Below are 19,412 nucleotides of genomic sequence, written 5' to 3'. Positions count from 1 at the left end.
TAAGTAAATACATTAATTCAACAGCAAACATGATTCACTTACCCCACAAACATTTTAAAATAGTAGTAGTAGTAGTATTGCTTTTGCTAGACATTCCCATTAGGAGCAAACAAAGATATTTAACAGAAATGTACACATGCTCAAAAAAACAGTACATGCAGACAAAAACTGAAATTAAAAAGGACAGTAACTTTAAGATAAGATACAGTGGCATAAAGTTCCTTTACATTAAATCTCCTACAAGTCTTAAGCCTTTAAGTGAACAAAGGCTAAGGAAAAGAAAGCTATTCTTCCCCACCCACAGTAAACTTGTATCAGCTAGTCATTCAGAGCGTAACTCCTCCTTTCAAATCAAAGCCAAATCAAATATTTTCTTCTACGTCAGTACTGACATAGTAAGTATGAGGGGGAGAGAAGGAGAAGGAGGAAGGAAGAGCAGAAAAAAAACCAGAACACATGGAATCAGCAAAGGGTTTTTTGCAATTACTACGTTCAATGCAACATTTCATAGTCCTATGATCTCTTTAGCCTAGAATAATTTTCCGTTCTCTCCCAACATTCAGCCTTTCGTTATCCCCCTTCCCTCCTCAACCTCTCTAAAAATCAGCTATCCTTCTGACACCCTGCCCCTTCACCAACATCAGCAGCGCAGACAGACTGCAGACACCCTGCCCTTGACCAGTATCAGCAGCACAGACAGACTGCCGACACCCTGCCCCCTGGCCAACATGGGCAGCAGGACGCTGCCCAAGTTATTCATGTGAAGTACGATTCTCTCAAATCCCACTACCACTGGGGGAGCCAAGAGGCAGCGCAACTCTTACCCACATTCAAAAGGCGTTTGCACGAGTTGGTCTTGCCGCCAGGTGACCTGGACACCCAGTGTCCCTGGCAGTCCACTGGAGCCAGGGGATCACTTACAATCCTGTGTTTGCTATCGGTGATTGGGCGCGTCGCTGTATGGGAGTGTTGTTGCTGATCTTTTCCACTGCCTCAGTAAAGCTTTGTTTTATAATGTGTCATCAGACTCCATTACTATTTGGACCACACCTTCTCGCTCAGGAAAACAACTAGATTCACATAGTTGTCACTTGTTTCAAACTCATTCAAAATTCCCTGTGGCCTCCGTGCATCCCATATGTTTTTCCTTCACACCACCTACATATAGTTCTTCAAAACTGATTTATCTTCCAGAGCTTGACTTCCCCTTTCTAAAACCCTTCCTTGATTTATGCTTTCTGCAGTAAGTTCCTTCAACACTTTATAGTTTCTGCTTTTCATTTTTTATTATCCTACCACATAACATCTTTTTGACAAATTCGTCGACTCTTTTTTTGCAACCTTTCCCACATTTTCCATCTTCCAATACATCCTTTAATTCTTCTAAGATGTTCGCATATGTCCAAAGTCCGCAAGAGCAAGATCACTTCTCCTACTGCTCATTTTAAAATAATATTTTGTAATATATCCTCACTGGCTTCCTAAAATCAAATTTTGAAGCGCTCTGCACATTGGCATCTATTCAGCTAAGTATTTAAGTATGCGAAGTCCAAAGAACAGTACGGCTGGGCACCAAGGACTTCAGACTGTTGCATGTCAGGACTACAAGGACCCACTGCCTTGGAGGTCATAGCTTTAGAATACAGCGCGAGCATGCAGCTGGTCCAGATCCAGTAGCAGTATTCCATACAAATGTTATAAATAAGAACAATTTCTGAATGTCAGGGAAATATCTTATGCTTTCTTGGTTACAGCAGGTTTAGCAAGCAAAATTCAGGAAAAGGTTTCACTTCGAAGATCAGAATTGCTTGCACTTCACTTTCACCACAGAAAAGTAACTCTGGTGCTGTGGGAGGTTTGGGGGGTGGGAGTTCTCTCTGTAAAAGGGTTGGTTGTTTGTTTTTTCATTCATTTAAAAAAAACCCAAGAACAACCAACTTACACCTCTTAAAGTCTGTAGCTAAAGATCCACTCTGACAAATATTTTGTGGCCTCCTTACTCTCTAACTGCAGGATTATTTTCTTAAGGATCTATATGGAGCTTTTAGTAATCACAAATGAATTATGAATATTGAAACTACCCACACACTTCTCTTAAATTTAGATCCTTTTAGATCCTATACCCGTCTCAGAAGGAGGGAAAGCAGTTCTAGCCTGTGACTCAGCATTCTACTTTTTAGTTTCAGTTTCAATTCTGAATTCATCTGTGTAAAGTAGATTCGAACTACAAAAGCATGAATGAAATAAGACAGAAACACAGAAGAGAAGAAGTATCTAACTGCACGCTAACAGGAAAAAAAGGGAAACATGATAGCTTACTGTTGTGAAAATAACACTAGATACACTTTTGCTTATTAGTAATGGCAACAGCAAGGGAAGAACCGACTTGGACTTGATAAATAGCAAAAACGAACTCACTTGGTGGAAACTCCAGAGACCAACCTTTGCCTTCTGTTCTTTGGATGTCAGTCATCTAATGACAAATACGTGTTTGGTTTGACACATACAACAAAAAACAAATAGATATTACTCACTAAATTGAAACAAAGAAAAAACCTAAAACACTAGAATTTAAACAAAGAAATCACAATAATACAGTATATTATGTTCCCAATCAAGAGGTAAAGAAAAATCATTTCATTAATCAAAGTGTATTTATACACTTATACTTTTTTCCCCCAAATTCATAGCAATTTATATTATCTACTAGTCTGACAAATACTAGCCTTTTTTGCAGTAATAGTCATCCTAAAGGAAGAGAAATTTACACAGACCTACTTTATGAAGATTTTCATAGCATAAAAGCAGATGAAAGTTTTCGTAAAACAGTCAAAGATCTTTAAGCGCTTCTTGTGCGTTCTATAGATGGCTTTCTTTTTCAACAAGTTCTAACTTTGACTTCCTTCCCTTTGCCCTTGTACATTGGTTTCGTTTTCTCCCCTAACGAGTCATCTTTTTTCGCTGCCCCGCCCTCCTGTGAAACCTGAAAGGGTTTTTTCACATGTGCACGCTAAATTGTTTTGACCTTGCTAGTAGATTCACATAATTTATCATCGTTTTCTATATTATAACACACTTTATAGGCTAAATTATAACAAACAATTTATTAATTAGCTTACAATAACGATGGTAAAGATGATCAGGAAGAGGTACAAATGTCTCTTTCACATTAATAATTAGTGTGAAAGAGAAGAACTGTCTGTAAGCAAACTGGCGGTTGATTATTAAATTTTTAATTCCATGCTGTTACAGCAGGACTGTCACAGTCTGCATGTGTCTAGCAAAGCAAACCACTCAGGAAAATTTACGCACAGGAATGGTTTACAGGCTCCCCATGATACTGGACATGAGATAGGCACTAAGACGGCAACAGCTGGGAAATTTCACTGACACCCACTGGCAAAACCCACCTAAAATAAGGCAAGCACCAACAAAATCCCCCAACTTTCCACTTTTTTTAGGGTCCGTGTTTGTTTTTTAAGGAATAAAAACATAGTTTTCCTCATAGCAGCTCATATGGGGCTGTGTTTTGGGTTTGTGCTGAAAACAGTGTTGGTAACACAGAGATGTTTTCGTTACTGCTGAGCAGTGCTTGCACAGAGTCAAGGCCTTTTCTGTTTCACACGCCGCCCCACCAGCGAGTAGGCTGGGGGCGCATGAGAAGTTGGGAGGGGACACAGCCGGGACAGCTGACCCCAACTAACCAAAGGGATATGCCACACCGTATGACGTCATGCTCAGCAATAAAAGCTGGGGGGAAAAGGAGAAAGGGGGGAAGTTCTGAGTTACAGCATCTGTCTTCCCAAGAAACCATTATGCATGATGAAGATGTGCTTTCCTGGAAATGACTGAGCATCTGCTGATGGGAAGTAGTGAATGAATTCCTTATTTTGCTTTCCTTGTGCATGCAGCTTTTGCTTTGCCTGTTAAACTGTCTTTTTTTGTCACTTTTACACTTAGGGTTTTCTCCCACATCCTGCTGAGGGGAGCAAGCAAGCAGCTGCATGGGGCTGAGCTGCCTACCAGGGTTAAACGATGACAACATAGTAGGCCAATGCACTTTCAACACTAAAATAACCTTCTAAAAGGCAGAATTAGAGGCTCTTGGTGGTGGATTTTTTTAGTCATCCTTCACTAACATGTATCCTTAGTTTAATTATTTTTCAGGAACAAAAATCAACCATGAACAGAGAGCAAAGTTTACTCTATTAAGCTTCTGTGATGGATGAACTCCATTCCTTGACCAAACTAGTGGTAGTTTGGTTCAGGCTCCAAAGGAAGTAAAGGCCTAGGCCGTGACCAGCCTTGAACTTCTCTAGTTCCAACCTGTTCTTTGAAAACCCACACAGGGACAGGTTGACATGGTGAGCTTTGATGTGTATGAGCTTGGAAACCGGAACACCGATCATGCGATTAACACATAAATAGCAGATGGTTCTTCCAAAACAAATTTGGTCAAGGAACAAAGGAAGCTGTGAGTACAAGGCGTCTCATGCTTACCTTTTCCATCACACGTAATTTGACTACGAGCCAACCACTTTATTCTGTAAATATGACAGCCTGAGTGAGCTTTTCTTGAGCTCTCCCTGCTAAGTAGCTGGCAGCATGGCGGTGATCTCCCTTGAGCTGGGACACCTCTCAAGGTTACTACTCGAGGTTGAGAGAACCCTTACCAACTGCAGATCTTTCGTAAATGACTGATATCGCGCATAACCTTGTATCACAGGGCATTAAGATCTTGTATTGGTAACTTTGAATCATTATTATATCCTCTGTGCAGTAGAGTAATAGATTGAACCTTGCCATTGGACTTTGTTAAGCCTCACTTTCATACCACCTCACTTCAATAAAACCACTTTTGATGCTACCTTTGGCAGTGGTTCTAAATCTCCCCCATGACAGCTTCACTTTCTCTTTTAAGCCTTCCTCACCAAAAAAGTTAATAAAAATAATCTAGTAGAATATTTGCGCTTGTGAACAGTCTTTTAAATGGAAAGAATGAATCTAAAGAATTACAAAGGGCTACTAAAGTAACACAAGTCCATCTTGCATTTTAGCACTACACTACACTTGTTTTAAACATGCAAGCCAGAGAGATATTTGAGAACCACAAAACCCTAGTTTTAAATACAATCCAGTTAAGCATATTATTTAATCAACGTTTTTCCCATATCAAAGAAATCTGTTTACAGAGCATGAAAATATGGTCTATAACCATGCAAATACCTTAACGTCACAGTATCAGTGCAAAACAATACTCCAGTATAGCAAAAGCCCTGTATATGAATTAACTTTGCCTAAAGCATCTTCCACTGCACTCCATTCCATCCATACGTGTTAACTGAATCCTCTCTTAAAGCCGAAGGGAAGCCCACATCTGAATGCACATTGACAGGCAGGACTGGACAGTCAAATCAGACATGACTTCAGTCTCACTTTCAATAACCCTGAAGAGAGCCCTCTCCTCCTCCTAACGTACAGCCTCCACCTTCTCATTCAAGCAATCACCTCCCACCTCCTTTCAAATCCAAAGTTCTGAACATAATTTTGGTAGTTAAATATTACAGGAAAAGCACACTTGGCTGAGAAAGTACATAATTATTAAAACACAGTGGCTGCAAAATTTCAGCCACACCATTAAATAACACATTCCAGGACGATGAAAATCAACACACTGTTAGTCTTGCAATTCCAGCTGTAGCATAACTTACCCTCGTATCATGTTTTTGATGACAATGATGATCTTTAGGATCAGACTGTGTTCTCTTTCTGTCTTTTTCTGTTTCTTTTTGTTCTTGAGAGATTATTAAATGAGATTCTGAAGAACTGCAGTCTCTGATATGTAAAAAGAGAGAACTCCAGTTCTTCCAATGTTGACATCTTTTCTCAGTATTTAAGACAGATACCATACATGTATCATGAAAAAACCAAAGACGAATACAAGAAGTCTACCCCTCATAGAAGTGTAATGGCATAAGCATATTTAAAGGATTTGATGAAACAGCCATTTTTTATACCTTCAAATTGCACAGTCCAAGGCTATGCAAAAATATAACAACAAAAAAAAGTACTGTTATCTATAAAAGGGACAGGAACTGGATTACTGCACATTTAAAAAAAATAATGGTAATTAATTAAAAAAATAATAATCAATCTTGCCCAAGACCACATTTTATTTGTGCAATATAGAAGGGAAACAAATTTAAGTTCCTCCAAAATTTTCAGGTTTACAAAAAGCTGTTTAGTAGTTTACTTACTGTACTGTTTTTGAACGACAGCACATCACTACAAGTAGACCAATAAAAATAAAAAACTTTCAGAGAAGTGTTTAATACAAAAGTTACAACATATATTGTAACTTAGCTGAATCTGTGAATATGGAATCTCTCTTACTCTCTCTGGGCAAGGCAAAAGAACAGAATAGACGTGGCAAAACCAAGTTCCTACAAATTAGGATACACATTCATTTTTACCGTTGCCAAAATGCATTTGCTGGCATTCAGTTCCTCAAATCAGCTTGATCTCCTAGCGAACTTTATATAGCAATGTTAACACAAAAAAGTGGGTGTGATTGCACTGACATTTTCAGGCACCAAAATTCCTCAACAGCGAAGTACTTCAAGTTGGGAGGACAAAAAACATGAAAATGTAACTGTTTCCTGTTATTTCCAACAGGGGTAAAACTTAATGCTGAAGGAAATGGCTTGGAAGTAGAACACATCTCAAGATAGCTTATTTAGTTCCTAGAAGTCCTCTTTACTCCTAGGCTGTGCTCTGGTTGCCGTTCTGGTAAGTTTATTCCTTCCATTTTTATTTACTAATAGATAACAAAATTTAAGCAATATCTATGCTACGTATTACTTAAATCTTATACTAAACATTGCTAATTAAAAAAAAAAGCAAACTTGACAGTTGCTTACTTTTTCTCAAGAAGCGACCTCTTTGGTTTCTGTTTATGTTGTTTAATACCTATAGAAAATTATAGGGGGGAGAGGGGGGGGGGAGGAAAGGAGTTAGGAAGTTTCAAAGGAAAGTTACCAAAGAAGGAATTTTGCTGTGTTCAAGGTAGATCTTGAAATCAGAAAAGGTTACCATTGATTTCGTCTAATGTCTTCTTTAACTTGTCATTTTGTTGAATAAGATCCTTAAGTCCGTCAAGAATATTCTTGCATAGCTCCTGAGCTCTCTCATTAGCTTCCAAAGCCAATTCATGTTCCCCCAGTAATGACAGTGCCTTACAGAAGTGGTAGTGACCCTACATGGGCATAAGTTTGAATTTCAAGCGTTCGTGCACACAAATAAGAAAACAATTTCTATCCAAAACAGCTGCAGTAGACAAGACAAAGTAAAATTTTACATACTCAAAGTTATCTACTCCACCTGTTTCAGGTCAAATGATGAGTAATCAAAGTTTTCAACTACTCAGCACACTGAAACAAAAAGATAATTCACTGGGAGTAGCATCTAGCCTCTGGCTTTGGAAAAGAGCAAATTTGCTTTTTCCCCTAATCTCAACTACTGCTTTGCAATTTTGTAACTATCCCTTATTTACTCTTTTTAGGCCAAGCATATTGGGAAATACATGTTGGTCATTAATCAGGATTTTTTTATTGTAAGGACTACGTGTATTCTTTCTAAAGCATTGTGATAACATAGCTATGCACAACAATGCAATAAATGTTTTCTTCTGTCTTTACACATGCAGAACACCATGTAACAACACTTACAAGCATGTCAAAATAACTTTTTTAATATAAAAATACAAGCAAACTATGTAGTTGGCAGACGGAAGCAGAATTCTTAGCCCACAAGGTACTGTGTTCATTCTACTGTCATTAGTGCTAAATGCAGATGAGAACATGTCACATCTACCTGGGTCAAACCTGTAATTAAGACTCCGGGTTCTTACGTTGGTTTTCGGTACCAACAAAAGACAATTTTGAAATGTATGAGAAACTAACCTTTGGCCAATTAGGCTTCAAAATAGTGGCTCTTTTTCCATCAGCAAGGGCTCTCCTTAGAGAAGGGAGGGAAAAAGAGGAGGTATTTATTATTTATACTTCAGAAAAATCTACAGAGCAGACGTACAAGGCACTATAAAAATACAAAGTGAATAAAAGAACAGTTTATTCACCTGTGTAAAGGCATGGTCAGACAACACTTCTTAGCTGAAACTTACCTGGATTAAAATGTTACAGATCTCAACTATTTCACCCATCAGATATTTATTCCCTCCCCCTACTTACTAGGTTTTCCAGCATTTCTGCATATGTACCTACCCCTTAACTGGGTTCTAACAAAATGTTCCTTTAAAAAGCAAAGCCTTAATAAAAAAGCCTGAATACCAAACCTAAATATTTTGACAGAAATCATATTAGAGAGTAGTCACATAATCATAGCTAGAGATTTGAGGGTGCAAGTATTAACTGCTGAGCACTGAAAGACAGTAACCTCCAAAACTCCCAACAACTGAAGCCTGAAGAACATGCCCGACTGACTTTTTATATACAAGGTGTCATGGAATAACCAGAATTACAATTTTGGTCAGGTCAGAAGAGAAGCAGACTATCCCTACGGCTACAGGAGAGAACACAGAGCAGCAGCGATGGCCTCTGCTGATACCAAGGCTGCCCAAAGCGGGCAGTTACAGAGTTTCTATACCTTTGGGATATACCACTCATTCTTCACCGGCCTACAGCTGTGTGGCAGATAAGCAGGATGTAGTAAATTACAACAAAGAGCGGTCACATACGGATTACTTCTGATGAGGAAGCTTACAAATAAGTGACTCCTTTGATAGCTGGGTCATGCTGACTCAGTGAAGCCTTTAGAAAATATCTGCAGCGAGACCTAACTTGAGAGGCCTGCAAAGGCCTACGAGGCGTTAACTATTTTACCTCCACAAAGGGAAGGAATATAGAAAAAAAACTTGTTTCACATGGAAGTGTTCATAAATTGCCTAGTCACTACCACTGTTTTTTGTAACCATTATAGCTGAAAACCTTGTACAGAGAGAACTGAAAGAGGAGAACGAGATGCTCTGTGGTAACGAAAGCTGGATACTAAAGAAAAGCCTAAAAGAGACAATAATTTCAAAACAAGGAGCATGTTTTACACAACAAAATTTTTCAGAGATTTCAAGAAGAATTAATTCAGTGAAATGAAAGCAAGTTAGAACAAAAAAAAATCCCCCCCCCAAATTAGAGAAGCCCCAGGTAGTAATGGCAGAATTTAGAGATGTGGCAATACATTTAAAAAAAATAGTAATAAAAAAACCCACAACAGAGTGATTAGAATGGGAGAAATTGCACCATATTCACATTGCAAAGGAAGCAAACACAAGGAAAAAATGCTTGAGTAAGAGACAGATAGTGGGGTACAGAACCTCAAGATACTAAGATATTATAAGAGCAGTTGAAAAGATTAGAAAAAACTGAAGCACTTGTCTTGTTCTCTAGTGTGTGCTGTAATGCTTTGTTTTCATCCATCCAGTCCTTCCTCCAGTGCCACCTCTTGACAGCCTGGTGCAGTGCTAGGAAAGCTGCCCCCAAGCACTGTCAAAACATCACGACACAAGGCCAAGCTGCAGTGAAAAGTCCAGTCCTATATCAAAACCTGGGAGAGAATATGACCCACTGCCTCTCATGAGGCTCTGAAAACGGGAGGAAGACATGCGCCTTGGATAAAGCCATGAACTCTCCAGCAGATGATCTGGAGAACACTATATACCTGCATAGTCCCATAATACAGTACTGCCACCGCCAATGGCAGGCCATAAGCTCTGTAATGAGTTTGCAAAGCCTCAGGACTGAGGCTTCTCAGTCTTGCTCAGTCTGAACTGCAGCTTGACCTGCCTGCAGCTTTCTTTTACTTGGTTTAACTGTGGCAGCAATTTCTTTAATTGACTGGGTGTCTACGGCTAGTTTTTTCTACTTTTATTTATCTTTATAGAGTACAATAACAGTTTTAGATAGATAGCAGTAACAAGCAGTTATTCTATGCATAATGAGGTATTTATGACTCCAAAATGATGATGCCCCGTAGAGAAATACAAGCCTGATATGACAGCAGAGGCCTTGTGAAGTGGAGACACAGGATGCAACATAAAGGAGTACAGGCACGAGCTGACAAGAGAGGGGGCACAGGCTTGGCACTGGAGACCCCGTGGCTGTAAACAACTCACCAATGGTCAGTTAAAGACATGCCAGAACTGGACAAATATAACTTTAAGAGTAACAAAGAAAAAGTAACATCCATTAAAAGTGCCATGTATATATAGTAACCTCAGACGTAACAGGGTGCTGCAGACCAACAAAGACAGAAGTGTAATAGCATGTTAGCAAACATAAAAGTGACCCCAAGTGGATCCCAGAGCGAGAAAGAAGAAACCATCAGCTTGAACATCACTTTCCTCCCACAGAAGGACTCCGCATGCTGACAGCTCTCTAAGCCATAAGCTCTGTAATGAGTTTGCAAAGCCTCAGGACTGAGGCTTCTCAGTCTTGCTCAGTCTGAACTGCAGCTTGACCTGCCTGCAGCTTTCTTTTTACTTGGTTTAACTGTGGCAGCAATTTCTCTAATTGACCGGGTGTCTACAGCTAGTTTTTTCTACTTTTATTTATCTTTATAGAGTACAATGACAGTTGTACTCTACTGCTACAGCAATGGAACTGCCGACTTTAGTACCCAGAGGAGCGGTGGAGGAGTGGGCATAACACCAGGAAAATGGGCAAAAACTAAGAATCATGTGGATACCAATTTTAATTATATTGTTATGATTTCTTTTTATTTCAACAATTAGATCTGGACTAATAACAATTAGACCCTTAAGACTTCAATTATACTAACAATAAATTCTTGGGTTCGCTTTACATAAAAGGTATACATGCACCTTGATCATAAACAAGATTTTTAACTTAACAACTGGCTTAAAGAAAATAACCCCCATACCCACACTGATCTCTTCTTCAAAAGGTTTAATAAAAATCACAATACTCGCTAGTACTGACATTTTTTTTTCCTGTTGTATAACCCCCCCCAAATTATAAATGGTACTACATACTGCCAGCAGATACAGCTAATATTATTCATTTTTCTTAATATCAGTTTTCTGAGGTAGTAACATCACAATGACTATATACTTGAGTTTTAAAAATACTATTTTCCTAAGTATATTGCCAATTTTTAACTGCAAGTCACCACATTTTGGATTATAAACAAGGGGTTACTTACTTGTACTGCCTTGTGAGAATTAAACAAAGAGCTCGGTTTCCATACAGAAGATGGTTTGCAGGACTTAAAAAAAAAAAAAATTAAAAGTTAGTAATGTATATTACTTTTGAAAATCTTAAGAAGCAAAAAAAAGAAGTAAGTTTTCACAATAATTGTCTGCAAGCATTCTAGCATCAACAATCATATACAAGCTTCCTTGAATAGTCCCATTGATTTACAAGTTGTCGCTGAGAATATTAGTTTTAATTATGTAATAATTTGTAAGATTTGGGCCCACTAATACAACATCCAACCAATTCAAATCACTCTCAGCCTACTTAAAAAAAAAAAAGCAGAGAGAGATTTAAACTCCTTCCCCAACTCACTAGGCTCTGACAAACATATCAAAGTACACCTCAAATGGTCCAAAGGTATGAGTTAAACAAAAGGATGTCAGCTGTGTTTCTAAAAGGGAAAAAAAAAAAGGGGGGGGGGTGGTGGTGGTAAAAAAAGGCGTGAAACATCGAAAAGCTAGCTCAACTGTCACATACATCCCATTTTATTTTGTTCTGGAATTCCTAACTTTGAAGACCTAATTAAATCAGACATCTTATGAACACTTCTGGATCACTGGGTCTACAACTTTTTCATAACCCTCTGCCTGAATGGGCAGACTAAGCAGCAGTTCTAAAGCATTGCCCCCAATGTACCTAATGGAGAATGAGAGCGGGGAAACTGGTATATGGAATCCAGCAACCACTTGAAGGAAGCCCAAGGGAGGACGCAGCTAGTTAGGGAAGGAGTGTGATGATGAAGCAGATGAAAGTCTGCTCACGCTGGGAGAATGAGAAAGGGAAGACAGTGCACAGAGCAGATGAAGGACTCCCTAGCTGCTAAACATCACTGAGCTATCCTTCACCTTCCAGCAGGGTCTTAAGGACGAAGAACAATTTCTAATAGCTGTAACAACAGCTCAGCTCTACAGCCCCTGAAAACCATGATACTTCCTTTACTCTTTCCAAGCCATGGGATTTCCTTTGCTCTTTCACTGAATTCTGCTCCTTCCTCCTCCCGCCCCATCAGCTACCCTGAGCAAAGCCTTCTTAGCCTGCTCCATCATCTCAGATAGTCACTTGACCGAAGTCAGCCTACCCAACTTTTCAAGGAGGCTGAAATCAGCTTGAATTTGGGATTGAAATGTATGCTACTACATCACATAAAATCTGAAGCAAGACATGAACAAAATGCTAATCCTTTCAACTGCACAATTATAAGGCTACAAACTTCAAAATGGAAAAAATAAAACGGCTTGCACAATCAAATTTTTATGAAAGGTGGGACTTATGAATGTTGTATAACGACGCGAGACAGAGACTTCTTCAATATGAAGTAGATATGTCTACTTTATTTGCTTCTTAACAAAGTATTTATAATTAACTTGTGAGCTATAAATACATTTTTGGTCTTTATCCAAAGCACGATTACAAATAAACAGGATCTTGAAACAGGATACAAGATAAAAGCCAGATTATGTTCTAAATATGTTACAAGCTCTATAATTAACCAAATGTCCTTCCAAATTATATTCCACCTTTTTAATGATGTTCCGTTCCTTATTTATTGTTTCCTACTTATCACCAAGTTCCTTTTTCTTTGTACACAACTTTTCTGCAAGTCATAAATCAGCTTAATTATTGGATTTTGCCAAACCCTTATCTACCACGTTGCAACATCGTTCAGTCATTTTACTTAATTGCAGAAAATCCCACATTATTAATTTCACCATATTTCACAGACACCAGAACTTGTAAAAGCAGCATTTGCATGACTACAACACAAGTAGCAATTACACCAAACCAGCGTTCTGTAGCTAGTTCACATTACATGCAGACTACAGGAAGGGGGCAAATTCTCTATATGCATAGGACATAAATTCTCATTTAATCTCTGCCTCCCTGCCCTTTTATAGAGCCCAGGAAAGTTTCCAAAGCCTTTCAGCAAATGACTTTTTGGGAAGAAATTAAACAAGACTTACAAAAGGAAATTAAGCCTGTTGCATACAGAGTTACCAAGAGCAGATACTCAAAAATAAATATTTGTTCTTGTTCACTAGTTCTGCATCATAGCTGAGATGATCAATATTTGCAACAGTTGGTCATACTGTTCTGCTGGGGAATATTTAGGAAGGATGATACCAAAAGTGGCTGTTCACACCAAATATCTTATTTCCTTTCAGGTTTACTACACTTACTGTTAGTCATTTTAGATCAGCTTTAAACTCTAACAGGACCTTTGGGGCAGTAAAAGTGCAAACAACCACTAGTAACAAGAAATAAAATAGAACAAAAAAATGTGTTACATAGTGGGTTTTTTTGTTTGGTTTTTTTTTAAATTAGGTATCATTTGGCCTTTAAGTAGAGTGCCTCATGCAAAACTATACAAAATCAGGATAAATCTGAATAAGCTGAATACATATGATATAACACAACCTAGTTAACCAGTTTCATTCTTACCAAAACTCTATTGCTTTAGTATATGACATTATAGCATGATCAAAGTTTCCTTGGGAAAATTCCTCATTTCCTTTCTGTTTCATAGATTCACTGTTCTGAAATAAAGAAAAAAACAATTCAGCAACCACTGTAATTAAACTCAGTTGCAAAGAAAAGTGAAGAAAACACCTGACAAGAGGCAGCTAAGTTTTTATGCTTGTAAAAACAGTGTTACACATGCACTATTAGTTGTAATTTAATACTTTTAATTCATTGCAATTAATAAGCTTAAAGTGTACAAATAAAAGTGTTATGCAGACAAGAATACAATGAACAATAATTAAAAAGCAGGACTAACTCAGCAGCTCTCCTGGGTTCCATAAAATAGTCTTCATCAAAAGCAAGCATGTGTCAAATAGCAAAGTAGGCTGAGTACAGCACAGCTCAACCAGTTCCCTACTCAGTGCCTTTCAGCGTAGCTCTTGAACTATGGAATTGTAGCAAGGAAGATACAGAAATTAACCAGACTCCCATAGAAAAAAAAAACCAAACATCTACATTAAAGGGACACATGGCAAAGAATCTGAGAGCATCTTATTTCTGTGTTAAAACAATCCAGATGAACAATCTTGTATCAATATTAACTGCATTTCCTTGACCTTTTTTGGGGGGTGAGGAGGGGAACACTCTTCAATGTACACTGGCAACATAAACAACTAATGTTCTGTTTATTTAGGCCAGGACCTCTCAAGGTAACTATTTATGTCAGGACAATTACTCGCTCAAGCTTTTGAAACCTTTATCTTTGATCATTTGGTCATTTTTATAATCTTTGATCATAAAAAAACACCAAAAATTAACAACAAAAAAAGAAAAGCACAAACACATTCTGATATCTTCTCTCACCGTCCTACAGTTTTCACAGGTCACAGCTTTAAATTCTTCCACTAAATTACAATCTTCCAAAGCAACTTTAGTAATATAACGTTTGCCTGCAGACAAAATTCAGAAAAATACAGTGGGTGAAGAAGTTACCAAAGACAAGAAGTAGGGTTTATCTTCTGCTGCTAAGAGCCAAGCTCTGTTTTCTGACTGGAAGCAAAATTTGACACACCAACTAAATAACAGAAACAAATTAAGCAACAGAAACATTTAAAAGAATTCTTTATTATTGGGTAAGCCCAAAATAGCTGGCTGCAGACTGCAAAACATTGAAGCACTTGCCTAATTTCAAGCAATCAGTTGAAACTCAATTGTTTTTTAAAGAATTTGCATTTTAAAGATTTGTAGAGATTTGTATTTTAAAGAATTGGTATTTTGGTACTTAACTATAAAAAGATTCTTCTCCTTACATGCAAATTGATTTCTACCATCCTGTTACTTACTGGAACAGCTGAGTTAGAATGCGTATACGCAAAAAGAAAGACCAGAATACAAGCCGCTTAACACATGTCAAAAACAGCAGGCCTGGGAGCTTTTTGTCATTTCAGCGGAAGTTCTGCTGCTAGTGTTAATATCTTACAGTAACTCCCATGAGCTACGTAAGCTAATTTTTGAAATCTGACTAACATCTCAATATTTTGACAAAATTGTTTGCCAACGTTTAACAGAAAAACCCAAATAATATTTCCGGCAACTTTCAACTTAACCCTAAGTTAAAGGAATATAGGGCACACGTACAGCCCATAATGGACACCAAAGTGAAAAAGTGTTCTGAACTCCTGCTCAGAAAGAGCACATGCACTGTAAATACAATCCACATACAGAGATTCAAGGAAGAATCAGCTGGTTCAAATAAGCAAAAACTAAGAGAAAAAAATCCCACACTACCACCACCACTATTTTTCCAGTCACTCTTCCAGTCACTTCCAGACTAATGAAATACATACAAACATTAACTGTGTCATAACTACAACACAGGTGACTTTCCTCACCACTGTTTCTTCAAAAGTGTTCATACTTACATTCAGCAAAGAAAATTTCGAGATAGATCCAACCAAAATCACCAAGTTTCTCCAGCCTCTGCAGAATACTGACATCACCTGTGTATCTGACCCAATCAAGTGCATCCCCAACATCAAAGACACCCTGTTTCAATTGAAGACAAGGAAAATAAAGAAAAAAATGGTAACTCTAATTCTATACAAAGCTAAGTCTTAAAACAAAAACAACAAACACCACAAAAACCAACAGCTCACTGGCAATATAGTGGAAGCATTCCATGTAAATATAACAAACAATACTACTGTAGCATTTACACTATGCACTTGTTCCTGATCTGTTAGCCTTTGAAATAGACAACAGCTCACAAATATAAATATCTGGATAATTCAAGCACAGCATGATACAGCATATTCACAAAATGAAAACAGTCATTCTTTCAACAGGAGAGCGATTCAGATTATAGAATTTTATTTAGAAACTTCTTTTTGATGACTGCACACAAAATTGCTTCAGTGTGAAGTGACAAGCCTGACTAGAAAAAGCAACATTCTCCAGGCTGTTAGACATGCAGACCAGGGCTAAGACATAATTCTGTAAATCATGACTTCCCTTCTATTCAAACTAAATTTAAATTGTTTGAGCTAGAGAGCTTTATTTGAAGGAGAGGGATTGAGTGAAGAATGCCCATTGCCCGGGATACTCCCACATTATCTGGCCCTACAGAGTTTGAAAAATAATTTAAAAACCCACATGACTAAAACAAGCATCACTAAAAATATAGGAACTGGGTTATCCAACAGTAACATTCAGTTGTACCTATTCTGCTTCTCCTATTGCTACTATTAGCTACGATATTGTCTTCTAACTTCAATGTTTTTGTTTTAACTTTTGCAGTTAACCTACAGCAGGCAGCAGAAACTATAAAGTGGGAAAAAAGTGACAAACACAGGGAAACTAAGAATGTTCACAGTCCAAAGTTTACAAGCTGAAAAATGTAATGAGTATAGTTCTGTACACTGAATTTGATAATGAAGATGGATCAGCAGGTTTCCAAGCCACACCCTTACTCAGCTATTGACAGTCCCTCAGATTGAATCAGTAGCACTATCTGAGAATCTCATAAAAGATTTCCAACCTGCCTCCCAAAGAGGAGCACTTTTGCATCATTTCAGTGATCAAACTTAGCCCTACTTGTAGCCCTGTAACCCCATCATACATCATGGCCATTGCTAGTAATAGGCCACAGGCTTTGTACAGAGTTTGCAAGGCCACAGGGCTGCGAATTGTCGGGCTTACTCCGAGCTTGTCCTGACTTGCTTAGAGCTCTGTTTTAACTTGGTTTTAACTGTAACAGCAATTTTTCTTCTAACCGGGCGGCTATGACTAATTTGGTTTACTTTTGTATGGTACAACAATAGCTTTCATATAGACAGTAGTAACAAGCAGTTAATGATGCTATGACTAACACAATGATGCAGTATTGAGAAATGCAAGCAAAGTATGACAGAGCACAGGCCATGAAAATTGGAGACACGTAATGCAGTTTAGAGGAGTACAGGCACGGGATAGTAAGAGATGGGGATCAAGCTGACACTGGATAACCAATGGCTATAAACAAGTGGCCAAGTTAAAAAAAAAAATAGAGCTGGACGAAATTGGGCAAAAGCAGTTTCTAACATACATAAAACATACTATAGATAGTAAAATCGTATGCAACTTGAACCTGCAGGCCAAGGAAAATAAAGAGCAGGGTATAAAAGCGCATTACCAAACATAAAAAATGAACCAAAGCAGATCCTAGAATGAGGAAGAAGAAAGCATCAACAGCAGTCCTTGCAGCAAAAAACTCCAGGCAGTGATGACTATATCCCCCACCTCCCCAAACACCAGACAGAAGCCATTCATTTTAGGATCCCAAGGAGCAGTACAAGAGTAAGCACAACACCTGGAAAAGGGTCAGATAGTAGGAAGAGTGTCTATTACAATTTTAACTGTATTATCATTAAAGAGTTTTTCTGTTTAGTCGCATTTGTTTCTTCCTTTTATTTCCTCTTCTGCAATAATTAATTCTGGAAGATTTCAGTTATACTAAAAATAACTTGTCTTTACATATAAAGTGTGTTTGCCTTTTGCCCATACCTAGACTGTTAGCGTTAACACAACACGACCAGCACAGAAAGAGAGGACAAAGCAAAACACTCCGCCGAGAGAGGACTGTGTGCTTATGGGAGGGAATCTAGGAATCTTCAAGACTGAAGGCAGAGAGCGCACTGAGACATCTCAAAGGAATAAGCCTTCAACAAGAAATGGCTAATCTGCAAGAAAGCAACAAGGAAAGCCACTGGCAGGTACCAAAGCGGGCACTGGAGGGCTGACCTGGGCTCCAGCTGCACAACCTAAACCCACCCAACCACACTGCAGTAGCAACCTCCAAGGAAACCATTTATTTTCAGCATGTCAACTACCCCCAAAGTTCTCACTCATTTTGGTCATCTTACACAGACGATATTTATTTCACAGTTCCTGTCACACACACATTTCCTTTTGTGGCTCAGAGTTGCAACAACTGGCAACTCCAGTCCTATATACTACATATTCCAAAAACTACAGACTCTATTTATGCAAGCATTTTAAAATTTTGGATATTTGGACAAATATTTTGTTTGTATTCATACATAAAGAAGCATTCCTATCAAAAACAATTCAAGAAACTTACATTTTCTATTCTGCTGCCAATTCTCAGTATGCCACCAATAAAAGGTGGAACATTCTGGAAAAGGGATAGAAAACAAATAAAAACAAGTTATTAAGACCTGATAACTTCAGTTTCTATCTGCTCAGGTTCAACTCAATAACATTTTCTGTTCTGCTTGAATGCAGTATCATTTGGACAGTTGTTCTGGTCCCTCTCAAAGTTTCAGGAAATATTCTTGTATTCAGTAGCAAATCCCCTACCATTTTTGTTGAAAAATAAATAAATGTTGATGTGGAAATAGAGAATGCATGGATGCTGTGACATCTGGTTAGGAAAGTCAGTCACTTTTACCACTTCTGCAGTTAACTACATACCAAAGAACCAGCTGATACATCCAATGAAAACCATCCAAAACAACAGTACTTCCTCTCCTGAGATCTTCTGCTCCTCCAAATAAATTTTACTATTGGATATACAATCTTTTACATGGAGAAGGAGATAGAGGCTGAGGAAGTAAGAAGAGGGAAGCAGAGGTAAACAGGGAAATGGGAATATACACAGACCCTCTCATATAAAGATCAAATGGGAGACTACCAGAGGAGGAAACAGCACAAAGAACTCCTCACGTGAGACAAAATGGAAAAACTACAGGGACATCCTGAAGTACAAGGAGGTGAAAACAGAGCACTCGGATAGCCTGAAGGAGGAAGCAGCAAAAAGAGCATAAGGAAGTATGAATCCACAAGATCAATATAGTACATGAATACCTAATCATAGAAAGACATATAACAGTAAGGTGGACTGGAAAAGTGTAGCTTGGGATTGAGCACGTCCTGGTTTCGGCTGGGATAGAGTTAATTTTCTTCCTAGTAGCTGGTACAGCGCTGTGTTTTGGATTTAGTATGAGAATAGTGTTGATAACACACCCATGTTTTAGTTGTTGCTGAGCAGTGCTTACACTAGTCAAGGACTTTCCAGCTTCCCATGCTCTACCGACTGAGAAAGCTGCAGGTGCACAAGAAGCCGGGCGGGGGCACAGCCAGGACAGCTGACCCAAACTGGCCAAGGGA

The 19,412-nt window shown here is 38.3% G+C and overlaps 1 protein-coding gene across 1 annotated transcript in view; it reads right to left on the bottom strand.

Annotated features, from left to right (window-relative positions):
- Nucleotides 1-19,412, bottom strand: part of TTC3 (tetratricopeptide repeat domain 3) — a 66,500-nt gene that overhangs the window by 40,641 nt on the left and 6,447 nt on the right. The window contains exons 5-14 of the mRNA XM_009327972.1: nucleotides 18,364-18,417; nucleotides 15,668-15,791; nucleotides 14,610-14,695; nucleotides 13,725-13,819; nucleotides 11,233-11,295; nucleotides 7,962-8,016; nucleotides 7,093-7,255; nucleotides 6,921-6,969; nucleotides 5,712-5,835; nucleotides 2,419-2,473 (exon numbers count right to left, since the gene is read on the bottom strand). Of these exons, the coding sequence (XP_009326247.1) occupies nucleotides 2,419-2,473; nucleotides 5,712-5,835; nucleotides 6,921-6,969; nucleotides 7,093-7,255; nucleotides 7,962-8,016; nucleotides 11,233-11,295; nucleotides 13,725-13,819; nucleotides 14,610-14,695; nucleotides 15,668-15,791; nucleotides 18,364-18,417 (868 nt within the window). The remainder of the gene's footprint in view (nucleotides 1-2,418; nucleotides 2,474-5,711; nucleotides 5,836-6,920; nucleotides 6,970-7,092; nucleotides 7,256-7,961; nucleotides 8,017-11,232; nucleotides 11,296-13,724; nucleotides 13,820-14,609; nucleotides 14,696-15,667; nucleotides 15,792-18,363; nucleotides 18,418-19,412) is intronic.

This window comes from Pygoscelis adeliae, unplaced genomic scaffold, assembly GCF_000699105.1.
Source record: "Pygoscelis adeliae isolate BGI_AS28 unplaced genomic scaffold, ASM69910v1 Scaffold154, whole genome shotgun sequence".
NCBI lineage: Eukaryota > Metazoa > Chordata > Aves > Sphenisciformes > Spheniscidae > Pygoscelis > Pygoscelis adeliae.
Note: the sequence above shows the minus strand (reverse complement) of the source record. Positions and strands in the feature narration are given on the sequence as shown.